This window comes from Orbicella faveolata, unplaced genomic scaffold, assembly GCF_042242905.1.
Source record: "Orbicella faveolata isolate gen_17 unplaced genomic scaffold, um_ofav_v1 contig_26, whole genome shotgun sequence".
In the NCBI taxonomy this organism is placed as follows: domain Eukaryota; kingdom Metazoa; phylum Cnidaria; class Anthozoa; order Scleractinia; family Merulinidae; genus Orbicella; species Orbicella faveolata.
In genome coordinates, this window is record NW_028301554.1 from 21,207,516 (window position 1) to 21,229,667 (window position 22,152).

Here is a 22,152-nt window from a genome sequence, read left to right on the forward strand (position 1 = left end):
ACGTGAAATCAGCATTTTGACCTATTTAGAGCTGAAATCGACATTTTTGAGCTTATACGCTGCGTTAAATCAACATTTTGCTGTTTTCTAAGTGAAATCAACATCCTTGCCGTCAAGCGCTACCGTGAAATCAGCATTTTGACCTATTTAGAGCTGAAATCAACATTTTTGAGCTTATACGCTGCGTGAAATTAACATTTTGCTGTTTTCTAAGTGAAATCAACATCCTTGCCGTCAAGCGCTACCGTGAAATCAGCATTTTGACCTATTTAGAGCTGAAATCAACATTTTTGAGCTTATACGCTGCGTGAAATTAACATTTTGCTGTTTTCTAAGTGAAATCAACATCCTTGCCGTCACGCGTTAACGTGAAATCAGCATTTTGACCTATTTAGACCTGAAATCGACATTTTTGAGCTTTTACGTTGCGTGAAATTGACATTTTGCTGCTCTCTAAGAGAAATCAACATCCTTGCCGTCGCGCGTTAACATGAGTCAACGTTTTAACCACTTTTGACCTGAAATCAATAAATTTGAGCTTATCTAAGTTGCGTGAAATTGACATTTTGCTGGTTTCTAAGTAAAATCAAAGTCCTTGCGGTCGCGGCGGGCCGATCCTTTGTTATAATAAACCGAGGCGAGACTTCGACTTATAACAAAGGCTTGGCTTGGCTATGATAACAAAGGGTCGGCTCTGTTTATCATAACAAAGGTCCGGCTTCGTTTATTTGAAGACCTCGGCGGGAAAAGGGCGCTAGGTATTTTAATCAAAAGTAAACTTTGTCGAAAACGCTCCAAATTTCCCATACAGTTTTGTGTAGGTATGTTTAACAATGTCCCGTAGTTTTTCCGCTAAGCTTCGCTTCGTTTTCGAGATATTGCGTATGCAGAAAAACCACTCGGTTTTCCTAGCGGCGTCTTTATAAACGAAGCAAAAACCAGCGACAAAAATACAGGACCACGTTTTTCTATTACATTGAAGACCGCATGCAAAAATTCAAGCCCTTTCGCGAAATTTTTTTTTTTCACCCAAATCGTCACTTAGTATGGTTTTGCACTCACCCCTTCAATTGGAAGTTAACAGCTTATCTGAACTATGCAATGACAAGCAGGATTAGGAGAAACGTGTTTGTTACAAGCAAGTTACTTTACTCTAAACATGTTTCAGTGATAAAATAGAGGTCGTAGTATTGGTTTAAACCTCTCAGCCCTGAGGAAATAGATCTTAATTTTGACAGTTTCTGACACCATCTTGTTTGGAGGGCAAACACAGCAAAATAACAGTAAATGTAGTGGAAAAGTGGAGAATCTAATGTCTTACAGCTCACAGAAAAGTCCACTTCTCAAATGTTCCAGAAAGATTATATACCAGGCACAATAACATACTGATTAAATCTGAGGGAAATAACCCCTCTAGAACTGCAGCCACAATTAAGGTTGCATTCATTTGTCTGTAAAACTGAGTTGCAATTCATGGGAAAATTCAGAGACATTTGGATGAACACTTAAAAGCAGGATTCCTTGCCTTATAGCAAATTTGTGTTCCTAAACCTTCCACTGGGTATTTTTTCCTTGTAACTCACAAAATCTCTGGAAATTCAATCACTCTCAAATTATTGGGCATCAAACTCATACATTTACTGTAATTTGTACCTTGTTTGCCCCCTAAGAAGATGGTGTCAGAACAGTGGAAACGAGGTTTGTCTGTTCTAATTTAGCTTTATACCTTGTATTGAAAACTTTGGCTCTTGCCTTGACACCAACATAATCTCCCTAATTGAATAGATGGTCTGTTTAGCTTAGGTGCTTTGTTGCCCCAATTCAGACCTTGTGAAGATACTCTTGAAAATAATTCTTGCTTTCAAATTTTTAAATAGTAGTGTGTATATGAATGAATAATTTTTAGACAGATTAAAGAACAATTCTGTGTAGCTTATTTCTTTGCAAAATTCAACCAACCACTTACATAAGAATCATGAACCCCTCTCAGGGGTGAGACAACTTGGGTGGGCGAGTTGTCTCGCCTAGGCAGGTAGGGTAACCCTGGCAAGCGGGAACTCTGTTCTTCATGTAGACACTTTGGCTTGCCTAACCGGGACAACTCTCAGCATGGCAAGTGTCACATAATGCCTAGATTTGGGATTTAAAGCAGAAATTCATATCGAAGAAGTGAAAATTAACTCAGCAAAACCCACTGTGATTGAATGATCATGACCAAGGGAAACTGAAGAGAGGGATATTCGTACATTTGATTATTTGAACGAAGGGTTATCAATAATCATGCAGGGTCAACTTTGACTCGGCCTACAGCCGCGGGACTACATTTTCACATGTAAACGCTCGATAAAGTTGCCTTGGAGGGAGGGTTGTCTCGGGTACCCAAGACCATATAAATGGGGCCTAAAGAGGCTCTCCACACATTGGTCCATCATGCACCTCACTGAACGGTCTCGCTTACCGGAGCAGTCGCTTACGAGAACTTTTAATTACAAAATTTAAGTCACAGTTCAAACGGGGTTTCACAAAGGTGGTCGCAGCAGGAGCTGATCGCTTACGAGAGTGGCCAAAGGGAGAGCTTCGACTATAGTTGGTTTTGTAAGGAACTGAGTTATCTTTGAAAAGATTAAGATGAAATAAATATTTTCTCACCTTTCCCAGATGATGAACGCAAGCCAGCCATCAACTAAGCGGTCAAACACGTAAATTCTGTACAGAAACCTGTGCCTTACCACTGTCAGATACAGAATTCTCGGACGAATTCGCCTGAAACCCTATCTGCCATTTTAAGACAAGAAGACTCCTTCTTATAGTCGCATTTCACAAGGAAATGAACTGAACATAAAAAGAATGTCATCTCCTACGATATTCTCAGGAAAAGTTGGCCAGTTTCCTAACATCTCCAAGACACTGCTGCTGTCAGAAACTCGGCCGACACTTTGGCAGCCATCTTTAAAACACCACTCCAACTTAGCGGCCATCCCTTTTAATCCCAGTCTCTCGCAGAAAAAAGGCGCGAAACTTCTCACAGTTCCATACAATTTATACTCCGATCCAACAACAAAAGTTGTTCTTTTTGAGAAAACTTATTTCAAAAAGTAATTAACAATCATTGTTTGACGTGAATAATGGCTATACACCAAGATTGTTAAGGAAAATTGTTTTAGTATTTACACACGTTGTGCACTCCTCGGTCTCCTCTCAATTCCCGCGTACGCGGTAAAGCGGTTCAAGGCATGCGCGAAACTATTTACAGAATCTTCAAACATGGCAAATCTGGTCAATCTGCTATGAAATCCACGTCCCAATCTCGCAAAATGGTCCTTTAACGTCGTTCAATCAGCAATTTAAATCAAAAGTCTGCTTGCAAAACATTTTCACCGTTCAATCAAATTTTTTAAGTTCTTTTCAAATGAAATTGAAAGAGCAGTTGGCGAAAGATCCACATGAATTTATACCATGTGCTCAGGACTGTGGTGAAATTTGGATGTTCTTTTCTTCGTGTTCTTGCATAAAGACGTTCTGAATATTTGTGGCTCAGGTGCCTGGTTAAATAGCACTTGATGCTTCTGCAGATAAACCCCAAGGTGTTCATTTCTGCTAATGCCGGGCGAAGAATGACTTGGCCGTTTGGGTTTGTGATTGCCAAGGACATGTCTTGAAACTGCTCGAACGTCCAACGTCAGTAAGTCTTTTCTTACTTTTAAAAACTTTTAGGCCAAATTCGTAGTTTTCTTTGTATTTTCCCCGGCGTACAGCATGTTTTTCTTTTCTGGCGATTTCCAATTCAGAAACGCTGGCGAAACGCGAGTTTACGCCGGCCACTTTGTTTTTGTTTGAATCACATATTAATCACTCGCTAGATAGTGAATAATAAAAATAAAAACGGCACCAAAAATTTCGCCGACGGATATTTACAATATTTGTATAGCATGGTATAATGGCTCAGTTGTATACCATGAGAACTAAGCTAATGAAAACTCTTGAATTGCATTGTTCACTGATCCTGTTTTTAATGATTAGCCAGAGTTTGCGAACCAATCAGATTGCTTGAAACGCCAAGATCACTGAGTGCGTATATGCTAATAACTATTTTATTTAACGTCAGAGTATTTCTTTTTTAATATTTCATTATGTTTGCTCACACTTTACAATGCTTATACTACTGTTTTATACCAGCACAAAACAATAAACTGAAGCTACTTACACTACTTATACAACGCAGCTACTAACACTATTTACAATACTAAGGCAATGTAAGAGTATAATAGCAGTATCATTGAGTAACTGAGAACAAGAAACTTTAAACGGCTACAATAGTTTTAACAACTTAATAAGATACAAGCTAGTAACTAAATACGTACGTAAGAATCGTAATTCTTTACGATTTTATAACAACATATCATTTGTATCTGTGGCTATGTTACGATGTAACAATGTAATGTAACAATGCTAAATAGCGTTAATTAACTGTAAGACGGTAAGCAGGCCATTTCTATCATTACATTTTATTTGACTAGTGCTGTTGTTAAATGTCTCCGTTCGTTTTCTTCCATGATTTAACTGAACAACAGAGAAAAAAATCTTCATAGTCGCGTATCTCTGCTTTCCCTAGCTGAATTAGTCTTTATATTACATAAGAGAGTGTGATACATTTGTTTGACTCTCGACGTAAACACAAATGCCAGCGCTACGTACAGTCCTTGAAGAGTGGCGAATATGATAAACGGGTATTCAAAAAAATCAGAAACCAGAACCTGTAAAAATCCGAATATCCAAGTAAAGCCCATCAAGATGAAGATCTTTAAAAACACCACGGCAGTTTTACGTTTCACCGCTTCATGTGTTGCTCTTTGCGCCTGCTTGTTCGTTTTCCAGATAGCTCTTACAGTTAAAGAAAAACATACCGCGTTGAAAGAAATAGAAAAAGCAACTGGTAAAACAAAGAAAAACAAATTTGCAGATGAGTTGTTTATCCAACACCCCTTAATACCGCCATAGTGAAAAGCAACCGCGTTGGTCTGGTCAAGAGCAACACACGTGACAACAAATACAAAAGCGGGAAGCCAGCCAATCATTGCCCTTTGCAATAACTTACAACGCTTTTTCTTCCTGCTTGGTTTCCTGTGTTGAATGCGGGTTTTGGAAAATATGTTCCAAGTTTCAAAGGAGATGACTGACATCCACGTGAAAGAAACTAGGAAAAAGTAGTGCAACAAAATGGCGATAATTATACATGCAAATTTGGCCTCAACATAGCCTGTTGCAAGAAAAACCAAATCTACCAGTAATTGTGACAAAGAGAGATTCATGAGATTAATACCGGGTACAGTACGAAGTTCCTTAAATAATGAATAAGTCAACAAGACTAAAACAAAGCTTATAATGGACAGAGAAAGTCCACCATAGGTAAGGACCACCAAGACAGTGTTACTATCTGTTTTCCTTGGGGGACCAACGCTCATTGATGATTTGTTATGAGAAGAAAACTGTGTGCACACCCAAATGGTATCATTGATCCAGAGAAAACTCTCCTGTTCCAAGAGTTCTCGGGAAACGTTTCGATAGAGTGAGCCATTTGTTAAGAAAACGTACTCGTCTTCAGTTAATCGAATTAAAACCCCAGAACAATTTAACCGCGGCTGTTTGCAGACTGTAAGAACACCGACGGGAACTAGTGATCCGTTTTTCCATTCCGTTTCGTTCGTGTAATAGTCGACCTCCTGATATATTTCTCCTGTATTGTTGATTTTTACTGCGTTTCTTTGAAAGTGGTATTCATCTGCGTTGAAAATTTCAATTTTAGCACAGTGAAAAAGTTTCACAGTGACCTTAAAGAAAGTAAAGTTTGCACAGTTTAGAGTAATGGAAAGAGAATTCATGGTCGTTTGGAGAGATTGAGTAGAGAAGTTCTTCTGTATCGTGGGGTTCATATTGATGTTGAATACCACAGTCGACACAGGACCAAACGGATTTCCAATAGAGATATTGGAAATTAATGTTTTGTTTATGTTTAACTCATTCGCTATGGCTTCTTGAAAGTTCACCTCAGTTATCAGAGGAAGCCAAGATGACGGGATCCCGGAACGCATCCAAACACTGACAATAAACATTTTTTGACGGGCAGCAGTTGCATCAGATGGTTTGATGCCAGGACGGCACGCTTCAAGATAAAAATCATAAACGTAGCCTTGCTCAAGACAAGTAACTTTAAGTCCACGTACGTCCGACGTTTCACTCCCGCGGTGGTCTTCTTTCGAAAAGTCAAGATTTAAAACAAGAGAAAAGGGTTTTGCGAGGTCCCCATTGGTACTGGAAGGATAAGGTCCTGGTCCACAGGTAAAGTTTTTCACGAAACTGCAAAGGGCACAGTATGGATTGAAAAATGTTTTCAGTACAAAACCAGCAGTTTGGTACACAAGCCTCAGAGATCCGTTAAGACATTTTTGCTGCACTTTTGAAGGAAGAGAAATGTCGCTGCAGTAATGATTAGGCTCCACACTGTGACAATATCTGCGGGTCGCACCTTCCGGAGGTTTCCAGAAAGGACGATCGCAGAAAGTGGAAAGAAAGCTCAATATTTCTTTTCTTTTGTACTCTTTTGGCACTGGAACATCGCAGTCGAGTTGAAAATTATAAAACTTCAGCTCGGTTAGATTGAAACCATGACATTGAGCACAGTAACGATTTTTATACGTTTTTCCTGTTCGGTCGATAACAGGCACGTTGTCCTTAAAATTATCGAACGAAGGAAGTAAATCTTTACTGCAGTTTTCCTTAATATCAACTTGAGTCACATTTCTAGGACACGAGGAAATCATCCACACACCAGCGACTTTGGTGAAAGAGTTATAACTAGAGACACATTCCCACAGACCACTGCCATCCGGGTTCGCCGTACCTTGTGGTGATATCCCGGATGAGGAACAAAATTGGTCAAAGTCCGCGCAGCAGTCTCTGAAAAACTCACAGCTTCTGTCACAGAAACACTGAAGCCGTTGTTCTGTTCCTCCCAGTTTTCTTTCTTGCATGCACCGCCCTCTGCAGGAAAGCCAGTAACTTTGACAGTGCAAGGTGATGTTTACATCTTTGTTAGTCCACAAAGTTAGCATCGTTGGTGCAGAAGATTGTACGGGAACACTTGATGTTATGTTATCGGTACCGTTCACGTTGTTATCAGTACTGTTCACATTGTTATCGGTACTGTTTACATTGTCATCAGTACTGTTCATGTTGTTATCGGTACCGCTCACGTTGTTATCGGTACCATTAACGCTGTTCAGGTAATCTCGATTCTGATCATTCAGTGAAGCTGGGTTGGTATCTCGGCGCATCCTTTTGATGTTGCTCCCTGCAATTAGCATTTAAGTCGTTAGCAGGATTAATTGTTTTATACTATTGACCTGGGAGACCAGGGTCTATGTTATAAGCAGGACATGACACAAATACATGCATACGAAATATACCCAGGAAATGTATTATCTTTTTGTGGTTTTTACTTTTACCCATTTAAACGATATTTTGCTAGATTTAACATTGCATGATATATTTGCAAAAGCTATCTGAATTTGCCGACAAAATGCGTTTCTGACGGTTCATTTGCCTCGCTTATAAGCCTTAGAAGCCTTATTCACCATTTGAAAAAGCATACCCATTTGATTCCTTGATGCAAGCCGCGCATTCAGTAACATATACGTATAATGTACCCATAAAACAGCTCATATTCGCTAAAGTCTGATTCACACTAGCGACATAACGACATCGTCACGAACGACATAAAGAGGACGTTATGTCGACGTAAAAAGGACGTTATGTTTGTAGTGTGAACCTGTAGACATAATGACATATCAGCAACATAACAGGATGAACATGACGACATAAAGATAAAACTGATCTTTTCCTTATGTCGTTATGTCGCTAGTGTGAACCAGGCTTAACAGTTGATAAAAATGCAAGCACTTTCATGAAGCAAAGGAAAATCTTGGGAAAAAAAGTTCATTGCCGCATGTGTTTTTCAATGCTAAGCTATTGTTAGACTTTAATCTTGATATAACGATAGAAATTAGCATATATTAATAGAGACTTCCCTCTCTTTGTCATTTCTTATCAATACGGTGTTAATTTTTTTTTCTTTCTTTTTTTTTTTTTTTCAAGCAAATAGACTTATGTTTCAAGCAGAATTTTTTCATAGTTTAATAGCCGTCATTGTCGTGGCCTTCAATTGTACGTGGAAAAATGACCAGTAAGTGAAAAGAAGGTGAAATTCATGATTACTGCTAAGAATCAACGGGAAGAAATATCACAGAAGTCTACCTACCAGCTGAAAAACGAACATCCTTGTGCAAAAGTGAAACACTGACTCGCGGTATGTTATCCTTGTTAAACCCGGTCACATCAGTTTCTTCAGCGTTTTCCAAGTTTGGCGGTAGACAAGTGGGAGAAAGAGGGTGTCGCCCGAGCCGTTTAAAACCATATCCTCGCACGGCTAAATATCTACTTTGTTTAACTTCTTCGTTTTGCTTCGGTCTAGAAGAAAAGTAGACTAGAACTGTACAACATCCTAACACCAAGTAGAAGAAAACAAACTGAGAGGATCTCTTCTTAGTCCACATGCCCAGTTCGACTGTCAGTTCAGTTTTCAGTTTTATTATTGCACACTGTTTACAGTGTCAATGCATCCCGCAGAACCCTGTGTGGCCTCCGGTAAGAAGGAGGCGGAATAATTTACACACTTAATCTCATACTAAAAGACAGCTTGTAATTTATGTTTCATTAAAATAATATTAAAATTCTAGAATTCATGATCAAACTATCATGAAAAGGCTTATCACGGTTTTTTTTATGTTGTTGTATTACACCAAGCCATGTTATAGAGGGCATGACTGATACACAATTGAAATCTTGGAAGAAGAGAACCTCATATAACACATTGCAAGGAATTAGAGACGCGCTTGTTGAATCGATGAGAAATTTTGTCAAAAAGCCTTTTTTAATTGCCTACATTTTACCAACAGCTAAATGTTAAGGTATCAGCCAGGGTTCAAAGTGAGAAATTTTCGAAATTTGTGTTTTCGAGACGTTCAGATAAAGCTTTTCAAGAGCTTTCTTTTAAAGAAAATTCCACAAAAAATATTATTTCAGTGCAAAGTTATTGGACGTTGAAGTTTACGACACGTTAATTGTTTCAATTACCCGCTGACAAGTCCTGTCATTTTAGAGTAACTAAGCCGAACAATATACACACGACAATGGGTTTGAACTTTCATTACTATGAATAGTCAGTAAAAGAAATCGTTAGAAAAAGCAAGAAAAAAAATTAATTCAAAGTCAGTTTGGGCACGTATTAGACTACAATGTCTAAAAGTTAGTCTATTAATCCCGTAAAGGACCGGATAACCTGAAGAGTTTTAAAGATAAAACTGTGTAAAAAAACAAAACGCAAACAAACTGACGGAAATGAAAATTTGCAATCAACACTCACAACATAGCGCAGCTAAATTGCTTAAATTAACATTTATATTTTTGAAAGCATTTATGACATCCTTTTTCTGTACTCTCAGCGTATGGTATCCGGAAAAAGGAAAACAAATAAAGAATTGCGTAATAATTACGTGTAGCTAACTTATTTTTATTTCATTAAAATAATGGAAGAAACACATGCAAGAAAGTTTCGTTAAAAGCTCATCATTAATAAAGCATATTACATGATGCTTAAAACTAAAGCTCCGTCCACACTACGCCGGAGAAATTTGAAAACGGAGGATTATTTCTGCGGTTAGACCTTCCGTCACGAAATACGTCACGAAAACGGAGCATTTCGAACACGCTTTTCGGAAAACGGCGGCATTGCGTTTTTGTGTGGACAGAAAACATTTTGAAAACGAAGCTTTTCGAAAAACGATGACGTCACGATAATCATGTGATTTCCGTGACCGAGTTTTCCTCAAACATAAATCCAAAATGACCGGTGATTGTTGCGTTTTTAAATTTCTCCGGCGTACAATGAGGACGGGATTTGATGAAGAAACCACCAGAGTTGGGTCACTTTAATTAGCTGGATATATTGCAGTCATGTTTGTGTGTTTATTGTTGATTCACTAGAGATTTTAAACAGATTTTCAGGGTGAAACCCCCGTTTACAAATTTCTCCGGTGTAGTGTGGACGCCGACTAACTCTTCATATATGTTATAATTACATGTGTGTGCCATGAAAACGACTTAGCACTTTTACTGCAAGATGATAACCCATCGCTAAAAAAGGTGAGACAAAATTAACCCTAGGGCAATTCCGCCATGAGATCAAATGCATCACGCTTTTTCTTTCGCGGGTATTCAATTAATATTTACATCTGGGATTTTTAGTGAATCACTTTCGGGGTTATAAACTGAAAATGCCGAAACGGTCCGGAATTTCCAGGTGGTTTAAGATCTTTTACTGCCTTTGGTAGATGGACATTAATTACAATACACGATGGAACTGATTATCACAATCAAAAATATAATCTGATGACGAATCACCGCTCAATAGTGGGTCACGCCCGGCAAAGAAAAGAATCCTGTTGTGTTTTTGATTGTAATTATCAGTTCCATCGTGTATTTGCACTAGACAGTGAAAGATTTCGTTTCGTTTTCCGTGAACCCGGAAAGTTTTTTTTTTTTTAAATAAAAAATCAAGACGTGTTCTTGTTCATCAAAAGTATGTCAACTAGATAACAAACGTGATGCGGAAGTTGCCTTTAGGTTCGTTTTGTTTCGCTTTGTAGGTAACGATTGGTTTATTATCTACGTTTAGTAGCTGCAAGAGAAAATGAGTAGGTAGCTTGGTAGCGGTTAGTATCATCTGGGTAAGTTAGAAAAACTGTGGTCAGGCCTACTTTTTGCTTATCAATATCATGGTTAGGAAGATAATTTATTTTCCCTGCTCGTCCCGGTCGTCATTTTGAAAAGCCCGCTTTTTGTTTCTGCGAGAGACTGGGATTAAAAGGAATGGCCACTAAGCCACTAAGTGGGAGTGGTATTTTAAACATGGCGGACGCGACGATACGACCTCGGCCAATTTTGAAAACCTGTGTTTCGGACAGCAGCAGTGTGTTGGAGGTGTGGGAAATTGGCGAACGTTTCCTGAGAATACCGTAGAAGATGATACTCTTTTTTTGCATTCAGCTCATTTCCCTGTGAATTGAGACTATGTGAAAAAGTCGTCTTGTTTTAAGATGGCAAATAAGCGAAATTCCTCCGAGAATTCTGTGTCTGACAGTGATAAGGCGCAGGTTTCTGCACAACGTGTTTAACCGCTTAGGCGATTGCTGGCTTGTGGTTATCATTTGTGACAGGTGAGAAAATACTATATTTCATGTTTTTAAACTTAAAAATATTACATTACGATACACGATAGACCAATGTAAGGAGAGCCTGTATACTTAATTAAATGTAGTTAACGGAGTTTTGTAGTCCATGGCCAGTGGCCCTTTTCATGGATAACTTTTCTCATTTGCAAATATTTTATTATGCATTACTGATTAATGTGCGGTTTCAATAAATATCCATACCCACAGTTCCTTGAAACGTTAATGAAAATTCAAGGGAGATCACGTTAGCGTCAAATTAAAGCAAGACCCAAAGTTTTCAAAGAAGATTATAAAAGTAAACTAGAATAAATCTTTTCACGGTTTATGACACTATCTTCTTGGATAGGGAAGGGGGTTGGGGGTGCAAACACGACTGTATGAGGAAAGTTAACTTTCTAAAGATTTTGTGAGTTAAAAGGAAAAGATACCCAGCAGAAGTTTCTTGTGATCATTTTTAAAGAACATAGATTTGCTGTGAGGCAAGGAATTGTACTCATAATTGTTCATGCAAATGCCTCTAAATTTTTCCATGAATCTTACAGACAACCTAATGGAAAAATGAAAAACTTAATTGTGGCTGTTCTAGCAAGGCTATTTCCCTTGAATTTGATTAGTAATATTTTTTACCTGGTATCTTTAATTTTCAATTTCTAAATTTTTCAGAACTTTGAGTGAGCTGTTAGACATTAGATTCTCCATATTGCCCATACATTTTTTTGTTATTTCTGCTGTGTTTGACCCCCCAATAAGATGGTACTTTGCTTTTAATTCTTGGTATAATTTAATCATAGCAAAATTAATTAATGGAACCCAATAACAGCTCCTGTAGTCCACAATCTCAGTCGAGAAAAAGAACAAATCACATTGAAATTGAATAATAAAATTATTATTAGAAGCCTATGCAAGTATTCATGATCAGCAAAAAAAAAATATCATAATTACCGTTCATACCAGAGTGACTTTGCTTGTTGCAAACCCTTCCAGCAGGAGGAGACTTTGGGGACAAGTTAGGAAACAAAACTTTCCAACTTTTCACATATGTATACTATTTTGGTATTTTTACGAGATTTGATTTGGTAGAGATATAGGGACTGAGTATATTGTAACCACTGCATTTCAATCAGTCCCCAGAACAAAAAAATGTGTAAACTTCTTTTGTGTGGGAGTCCCCGTGTTAACTAAGAAAGAATATAATGATTAATAACAATGTGTTGTCTTTCTGAATAAGGTAGGAAAGAACAAGAAATGCCACCAAAAAGCACAGAAGACAGTTCTGTTATGTGATCAAGATTTTTGATGGCTTCCCAGAAATCCTTGAAATCATGGCTCTATATTTCATAATCACACCATCTTACAATTCAATCTGCTGCTGTAATACTAGTTTCAGCTGAAATTATTAAATCATTCGCAATTTACCTCACATACGTGTTGGATTATTTTCATTAGTAACAACATTCCAAAAAATATCTTAGGTTTGGGTAAATCTATATAAATCTATATGTTAAATATGGTTTAAAGTAACTTGGGTCATATCTCCAAAATTATGCTTAAACCCAGCAGCGGATCTTGGAAATGCTATTACACTTATTCAGTGGTTTAATGACTCACATATCACAGGTATGCTCCGTATAACATGTTTTGACCATAATCTGTGCTGTTCACCGCTTGATGTCGACAGGTTTCCTTGGAGAATTTTGTACTTTCTGCCTGAAGTTGCCTTCCTGTCAAAATAAATTGTATTTAAATGAGGACATTTTCACAGTTAACCTTTGTCATTTGCATAATTTACATCAGAACCCAACATGCACATGTAATTCTGTATGTTCTGGTCAATGCTGAATTTTGTCATTGTGATGTATGAAAAAAAACTAGCTGAGACAAAGGCTATTCATGTAAATTTGTTGATGATGCTGTGTTGAACAAGATGTGACATTCAGTAATACAATACATAAGTGTCCAGGCACTCTGCATTTATTAGGGGCTTTAAGACAATAGCTTGAACGTTTTGTCTCAAGAATCATGTTGATTCTAGTCTTATCTAATAATTTTATATGTACCTCTCCATTATTCCATTCATTTACATGTTTACTCTGATTGTGCAAAGTGTCACTGCAGAGTTTTTGCTCAAATTTCAGACCATAAAATGTATATGAATATTTTTTGCCACCAGATACTGGAAATTATTAACTAAAACTTTAGGATTATATTGTATAATTAGGTTAGAATAAAAATGTGATTTATTCAGTTTTTGCTCATGACCAAGCAATCAAAACAATTTTCTTAACTGCCTAATAAGATAAGATAAAAACTTGAGTGTATTAATTGAATGTATGTTGAATGTATGTGAGCTGTACAGAGAGGCAAGCTAATTGGGGACGCTATCCTAGACTAAAAAAGAAACCAAAAACAAACACTAACTACATACAACTGTAATGAGACTTCCATGCAAAACAAGTATAACTCATAACAATTTTATCATCTATACTAGGGGTTGAAGCAAAATACATTTTACAAATATTGCAAGAAAGGAATACATAATTATCTAGGTGGTAATTATTTGCTATTGAGGGATGATGATAGATACTCTTTGTAGACCATGTTGTTGATTGATGATTTTATTTTTCAGCAATATTTATTTTATTCTAATCATTTTTAAATTGGAATGATTCCTTATAGTTCTTGATATGGCAGCTCTATGCGAGAACCAGAGAACTCAGAACACTTGCAATTACAAATAAAATGAACAGTTTTGGCTCTCAGTGGCTGGGATTTCAACAACCACAACGTCTTTATCTACACATGAAAATATGCAAGAAAAAAAAAAAAGGACTAGAAAGCTGGTCACCATATAATGCTTGATCGTTTCTCCATTGTAAAAATTTTATGTTGTATCCTTTGGCTCTTGAGTTTAGGATTAAGGAGGTTTTAAGCGCTTCACGTTTCTGCTGGAAAGTGATTTATCCCATCACACCAACTATCTTGTTATCCATTCGTCGTTCTTTGAACAACCCGGACCTGAACGTCAAATTAACTTGACATATTGTTTTTTCCTATCTAATGTTTACCTCTTTCATAGGCTTCTGAAACGTTTTGTTATCTAAAGCAAATAAATGGAAAATTATTGTAAATTACCTTTCGGGGATTAATTTGTGATTTTTAGGGATTTTTGCTTTCTAATTTACTTAGCATAGTTTTCATATAAGAAAACTGTGTTAAATCAGTAGACTCCTAGTTAATAAAGAGCGCTGAATTGAAGGTAATTTTCAAATGCGGGATATATTAATGTTGAAGGGCATAAAACTTCAAAAGTCGTTAAAAAGAATCTGGAAAAGAGAACATTCAAGTCCTGTGGACTCCGGAGAACAACGCGTTTGTCAGTGTTCATTAATCACTGGTGCACGAGAGAGAGAAATTTGCAATTTGCTCGCTGATTCATTACGAGTTCATTCAATTATACCCTGTTTCCTACCACAAACCAGACATTACTTCTGGACTTTCTGTGATATACCTTATGATATTATTTACCTTTATATCACCTTCGGTCATCGTTGTACTTTACAGAGCTGAAAGTTGCCTTAGAAAAATGGCTATTGTGCAGGTCATTAAGGCTTTTAAACTTAACTGTACTATTTCCTTCGTTGTTGCTGCGTGATGAAACTACACCGCTATTGGGAAACAATGCGATGGGCTTTTGTTCACTTGTATTGTTCACTTCGTCACGGCTTGTTGCTGCGGAGCGAGCGTAGCGAGCAAGCAGCCACATAATCAGGATTTAAGAAGAATATAGAAGGGGGTACGAATTCTCGAATTCATCACTTTTTACCAGAATGCATTGCATTTAACCAGACTGCACTGCACAACTTTTTACCAGAGTGCATTGCGCCACGAACAACACAAGGATGCAACACCCTCGAGCCGCTGTCTTTTTTCCGCGTGGATTCCAGTGAGAAAGATTAGTGGTATTGTTTTCCTCTGATTTACCTGTAAAACGCTTTGAAGGAGATCGTGCTTGACTTTCACAACTCTTGCTTTTGTTCTTTATGCAGTATGGACGATGAATTGTGACATCTTAATTTTAAACTTAGTACGCTGGACAAAACTGTTGTGGATCAACGTTTTACCACAAAAAATTAAAACAAAAAAAGCGATGTAAATAATTTTTTTGATTGTCTTAAACCTTATTCAATTCCACACACGGGAATTTTCATAAAGATCACGCGACGAAGACTGGCGTTACAGTGTATCTAAATTGGCGGAGTGAATCACAAAAGTACAGAAAATTGCGCGAATAGCCGTGGTTTACGCCAACATCGCAGAGTTAGACTAGTTTTGTTGTGCGAAGAACATCGTTACATGTTTGTGGATATTTTTTTCATGAATGCGGCGACGAAATGGCAAGAGGAAGGAGCGATGATCCATCTAAACAGCGGTCATGATCCTGTGAAATATCAGCGGTTTACAGAATCGAAGATTCATGTTGTAGTGCTACCACTGAAGGGCCACAAGGCAAACCAAACAAAATTTCAAGCTGTTATGCAAGAAAATGCGAGAAAATGGCAAGCTCCTGGCGGATGATCCCAGAAAGAGGTCCGGAAACTTTCCTATAAGTACAAATAGCAGTGTCTGAAGTTCTTGACCGATAACGCTTTAACACAGCAGTATTTTGTGCAATTGTGGCTTCTAGGAAGCGTGAGCTAGAGGCAGCCATCTTTAAAACAGGTGGACGACCGACCTAGTGGCAACAACATTTTAAAGAATTCAAAGAATATCAGATCGTATTTCAGTGGCCAAGTAAGTTGTAGGTCTTTCTCATGCTTTCTTGTCCAAATCTTGACAAATAAATCCACCAGCTCTTAAAGAGTTTCTTCGCAAAACAACACTCCACATGTGACTCTTTTTTTCTCTGAAATCGCGCGATTTAGCATACTTTTGTGACTCAGCTACCAAATTCGGACAAGGTATAACGAAAGCCTTTCTTGCGTGATTCACATTAAATTAAGTTTCGATGTGTGGTATTTAGTAAAGTTTAAGAAAATCACAAAATTAGTCGTGTCACTGTTTTGTTGTAAAACGTCGATCCAGAAGAGTTTTGTCCAGCGTACTAGTGTAGTCTCGCCTCCTTGGTCGAATTCTTAAATGAAGAGAAATCGTCGTTACTAAAGCTTGTAGAATAATCAAAACAAACGAAAACCGTAGAACACGCTAATTTCATATATGCTGCGATCTATTCCTTTTCATCCCAACGTGAATTCAAGCTAAAGCTTTAGCATTTTCACGCATCGCGACGGACGCGTCCTCGACACAGTCAACATTCTAGAGACATTTAGTGCGTACCAGTACAGAATTTATAAGTTAGATTTCTGCTACTACAATTTCCGCATCTTTCGATTTTCGCGCTCTGGTAAAGGGGAGGTTGATGTGTATCGTTTTATGTCCAAACATATTTCAGATCACTACACGGTTAATGATAATGATAATGATGGTGATAATGATAGTGATAGTGATGGCGACGGCGATGGCGATAATGATAATGATGACAATAATAATAATAATATAATAATAATTTAAGCAGGAAAATTAACGTAAGTAAAGTAACATGATGTTTCGACGACTTCATGTCATCATTGTCGAATAAATAAATTAAAGATAACGGCAAGGCATATTTATAGTTCTTAGGATGTGATAAAATTAGAAAATTAGAAAACGTTACATGAAAACATTCACGTAAAACGTTTCGCGCGAATGGAATCCGCTTGCGTGTTTCGGTCTTTTGTTTTTAATCAACAGCATTTCAAAGATCAAACATTCGAGTTTACCACGGCATTTCTTGGGGACTTAAAAGTTCTTAATTAAATTGTTAGGTGTTTAGGCATGCTCAGCCCTGAAATGTTTTCCGATCACGGAATGTTTATGTTCTTCTGCGCGTTGCTGGAAGTGGCGGCAAGTGTACCCAATATGACTGCATCGCACAAATCACATGTGAATTCATATACTACACTTTGCTGGTTTATCAGGGGGAGGCTTTTCTTCCGTGACTCTCAGATGATCAGCGATCTTTTTGCTTGTGAACACTGGCTGCAGTTGTTGATTAATTTTCGTTCCGAGGTCGCCAAGTTGTCTGCGAACCACGTCAGCCGATTTCTGATCTTTAAATGGCCACGTATTCCGGACAGGGTTGTCAGATGGTGTTTTAACTGGGTCTGTAGGATGCTGGGGCGATTGATAGCTGAGTCGATGAGCTTCTCGGGATATTTCAGTTTTAAAAATATCCCTTTTAAGTTCTTACATTCTTGCGAAAGGAAATCTTGCCTAGAGGACAAGGAGGGGGGCGTAAGGGTTTGCGGTGATGCGGTTTTGCGTTATTTTTGGTGCAGTTTTGCGGTAATTTTCATTTTAACTCGCGGTTTTGCGGTTTCCAAACACTAAGCGGTTTGCGGTTATTACAACCTTTGAGTCGCGGTTTTCGGTGAGAAAAAAAAAATGTCTGCGGTGATATCTCTCGGTGATATCACTCTGCGGTGATAACAATCGTCTTCTCCACTGAACGTGAACTCTTTACGAGACAAAAAGGTCACAATTCCAGAAGAGACATTCATTCCGCTTTCCACAACTAGCACAGGGTCGTCCAAGGTAATCAGTCACCCAATGCAAGATGTACAGGATCAGTGACAGAGTTTTTCAAAGTCAAGGGAGATATCAGTACTCGTTCAAGTACATGACCCACATACTTGGCATTTGGTTAGTAGTAAATAGAGTATAATAGTGTAGTACAATATACCGTTAGCGTTATGATGGTATGTTTAATATTAACGTACGATGTTATCAGAATATATCACAAGTCTTGCTGACGTCAGCTTTCATATTGTGGCCTCCATGTACCACAGGCAGCCCAAGCTCTCTCTATGAACCACACACGCAACACAATATGGCATCGAATTATAAGGGTTTATGTGGGATTTTCTACAAGATATCCATGGAGGTAAATAAAAGTGAAAATTCTCAATAAAAATGGCTTACCTTATTCCATACGTGCGTTGGTTGCTCCTTGATTTAAGCAACTTTTTTTATTCCGGTTTTCCCTTCATAAAGAGAGGAAGGGAAAACCGGAATTAAAAAAAAGTCGCTTAAATCAAGTTAAATCGGTGAAATAACCACACCAGGAGCAAACAACGCACGCATGGAATAAGGTAAGCCATTTTTATTGAGAATTTTAACTACCTCCATGGATATCTTGTAGAAAATCCCATATAAACGCTTATAATTCGATGCCATATTGTTTTACTTGTGTGGTTCATAGAGAGAGCTTGGGCTGCCTGTGCATGTACGTGCGGTTTCAGTATTCGGAAAATCCGATGCGGTTTGCGGTTTTTTTGGCGTATTTCTGTGCGGCTTTGCGGTTTTCGGCCCCCTTACGCCCTACTCGACAAGCGTTTTGCGCGGTCTAACATTGTTCTTAGCAGTGACCGTTTGTACCAGCTGTCAACATGGCTTTGGTAGTGCAGAAGGAACTAAGCTCTATTTGTTTTCTTTCTGTAAACACGAGTTTCAAGGCTGCCGTCGATTTTGATGAATTCCATGCCAATCAATGGCAATCGATCGTTGGTTGCTACTTCCATCGTAAATTGAATGGAGTCGACTCAGCTATCAATCGCCTCCAACATCCTACAGACCCAGTTCAAACACCATCTGACAGCCCTGTTGGGATTACGTGGCCATTTAAAGATCAGAAATCGGCTGACGTGGTTCTCAGGCAGCTTGGCGACCTCGGAACGAAAATTAATCAACAGCTGCAGCCAGTGTTCACAAGCAAAAAGATCGCTGATCATCTGAGAGTCACGGAAGAAAAGCCTCCCCTGATAAACCAGTTTCCTTGCAGAAGATGTGTTTCTTTGAAGTAATTTTGGTTCCTTTTTGCGTAACCATCTACCCGTGTTTCCATGGAGATCTTAGCAACAGACTTCAAAGTTTTCTTTTGCATTTTTTAACTGTTCGATTATTAAAATGTCACTGAAGTCACACAAGGTTTGATTTAGCTTCCTTCCTTTTTAGGGTACCCGCGATTTTCATAGCTCTCACGGCATTGGAGGGAAACTTGGGACCCCTATCCCGAGAAACCAGGTAGAGAACTCGCAGGAAATTCGAATTACCACTAAAAGACTTTGTGAACACAGAGCATCCAACTATCCACGATACTACTTCACTGAAGGAAGGTATATATCAGATAGTTAATGGCGATATTTGGAATCCTTCATTGATCACCAGGAGGCTTGAGTACCTGTTAAGATACTTATTTTAAATGAGATATCAGTGCGTAATGTTCACAACTAAGCACTGAGGGATATTGGTTAACTGGTCATATCAAAAGTGTCGCAGCTCTCGTAAGCTTGTAATTATCTTCATTGTTAGCAGCTTTTATTGTTTTTGGGGTTAGGGGCATTGTTTCTGTTGGTTGTTCTATTGTTCTCTCGAAGGGTAGCAAGCCATTCATGTGAAACCTTACGAGAGCTGCTTCATCACCCGGTCATATGCAGAAACATTACAACAATTTGGTGGATGATAAAAGTTTCTGTTGACCATTGGATGTACAAGCAAACGCTCCCTCTTTTTGGCAATCATTTTCAGTCTAGTTTTATTTTGTTAAATGCTTTATAACAGTCATTGGAATCACTTAGTGGATTTTGAATTTCTAATTATTGATGCTCTATGTACGTGGATATATAAGTTTTCTTGAATATCATGAGTTTTTTTTGTGTACCCGTTTACCAGTGTTTCCATGGAATGTTTAGTAACAAAGTTCAACATTTTTCTTTTACATGTTTCCACTCTACCGGCTTGGTCATTACAATGTCTCTGTAACGACTCAAGGTTGTCGCCATTGACTTTTTAAACATGCTGTTGATAATCTGGTTTTTGGTACTTGATTTTTTCTTACTTTCTGGAAGATTATTTTTTGTAAATGACACTATATGTATGAATTATAGCTTTACTAATTTCGAACGCTCTTAAAAATGCATGTCACATAATAGTCACATGTCACTTTAATAGTCACATGTTTTCTCACTCAACGTACTTTGCCACCATATGTGCATAATTGTAGACCCTTTTATAATGCAAAAACTGAGCTACACATGCATTTACTTGACAATGACGTCCGATGATGTCGAAACATCGTACATTTCTGTCGCTAATTTTTGTTTCGAAAATATTCCCTCAAACCTTACCTATTCGAAAAGTAAAAAGACCGAGACATAAACACACAGCGAAATATTACCAAAGCGCATTATATCTTTTGGCGCCTTGAAAGTGTAGTTTATTTTCAATAGTTACGATTATTTTTTCTCAACTTAACCCCCTCTCCCCTTAGTGAAATTCAGGCTACTCACAACGAAAAATGTACAGCTTAACGCTGGCAGTCAGCTCTAATGACGCCGACAAGATGTGGGGAGATTTTTGACAAGTGTAGGTTGTCAATTATATTCTTTGTCGTTCCATGGTTGCCACCCAGCTCAGTTGTGTGCTATTTTAATTGTAGATGAAAGTTCAGTTACAATGGCCATTAAGTTAAATGCAAGAGCCACATATTCTGACAGGCAAACTTGGACAAGTTGTTTATTGCCTTTGATTAATGTACATCTTAGTTTGGTCCAGCACAAGAGGAATTATGCGCAAGATCTAGACGAACTTTCTGCTTTCCATTTTAATTTGAAATTCGCCACTTCCTTAGTTATTTAGTATTCGAAAACGGTCACGTTCTTACTTCTTGCAATACCTGAACCCAGGGTCAGTTTCCTGGTTAACAACTTTCGGAGCCACTAGTCTTATTCGCTCATTGGAAACACAACATCTGTTGGTTTGTACTGCTTGGGGCATTACTATGACCTGTTATATATTGTTTTAAGAACCATTGAAGTAAGAGGCTTTCCTTCTTGATGGTGAAACCTGAGAATGATATAACTTGAGTTCTAATTCACCAAGTTTAAACAAAGGAAGTCATGACTGTGAGAGTGTTTGGATGTCGGATCTTAATTAGCATAGCTTTTCACAATTTTATTTCTCCGTTTTCTCCTTAGTTTTATTAGTTTCGACTGACAAGGTGCATCAAATACCAAAGACATTGTTTGATCTCATTTCCAAACACCTCGAACTTCTCAAAAAATATTTCGCTACGCATCTTGTGTTTGAAGTCTCTTATCGGTTTGGAAATATGGTTGAACTCGGTCTTTCGTGTTTGATATATTACTTCAGAAATGCAGAAAAGGGCTTCCAGCTTTCTCGCTGTTTTTGGCTTGTTTTTTTAATTTTTTTTCATTCAATGAAATTTTCAGTAATAACTCGTGGTTTAGGCTACTCTAAATGCTCGAACCAATAGAACGCTCTTTGAGTTTAATTTTTTTGTACTAATTGGACATATATACTTTCGTATTTAGCCAATCAGAGAGCGAGCAGAAGTCAAAATGTGTAACACATTATTGTAACAATATGAGAAAGATGCTTACGCTGAATGCAGCTAGACATGCGTTGCTCTCAGCTCTACAGGAACCAGTGGCAGTTGTAACTTCATCCAGTTTTGTAGTTTTCACTTTCTCATTTTATTTTTTAGAATTTCTTGGAGAACAGAAAGACGCGGATTGCATTGCAAGAATTGAATTGAGGAATAACTGAAAGGAAAACGCCTGTGTGGTAAGTCAGGATTTTACACTGGTTAACAGCTAAGCAATATAGTTCGCCGCGATGGAAGAAAAATGTTTGTTTGTGAAGCGTGTACCGTTTCCTTTGTAAACATCAGAAAAGGCGAAAGAGCGGTTAA

At 38.0% G+C, this 22,152-nt stretch overlaps 1 protein-coding gene across 1 annotated transcript; it reads right to left on the reverse strand.

Moving 5' to 3' along the window:
* Nucleotides 1-4,089: 4,089 nt before the first annotated feature.
* Nucleotides 4,090-7,425, reverse strand: LOC110053733 (uncharacterized). The gene has a single exon (XM_020760000.2). The coding sequence runs from the start codon at nt 7,359-7,361 to the stop codon at nt 4,584-4,586; it is 2,778 nt and encodes a 925-aa protein (XP_020615659.2). The 5' UTR covers nt 7,362-7,425; the 3' UTR covers nt 4,090-4,583.
* Nucleotides 7,426-22,152: the final 14,727 nt, after the last annotated feature.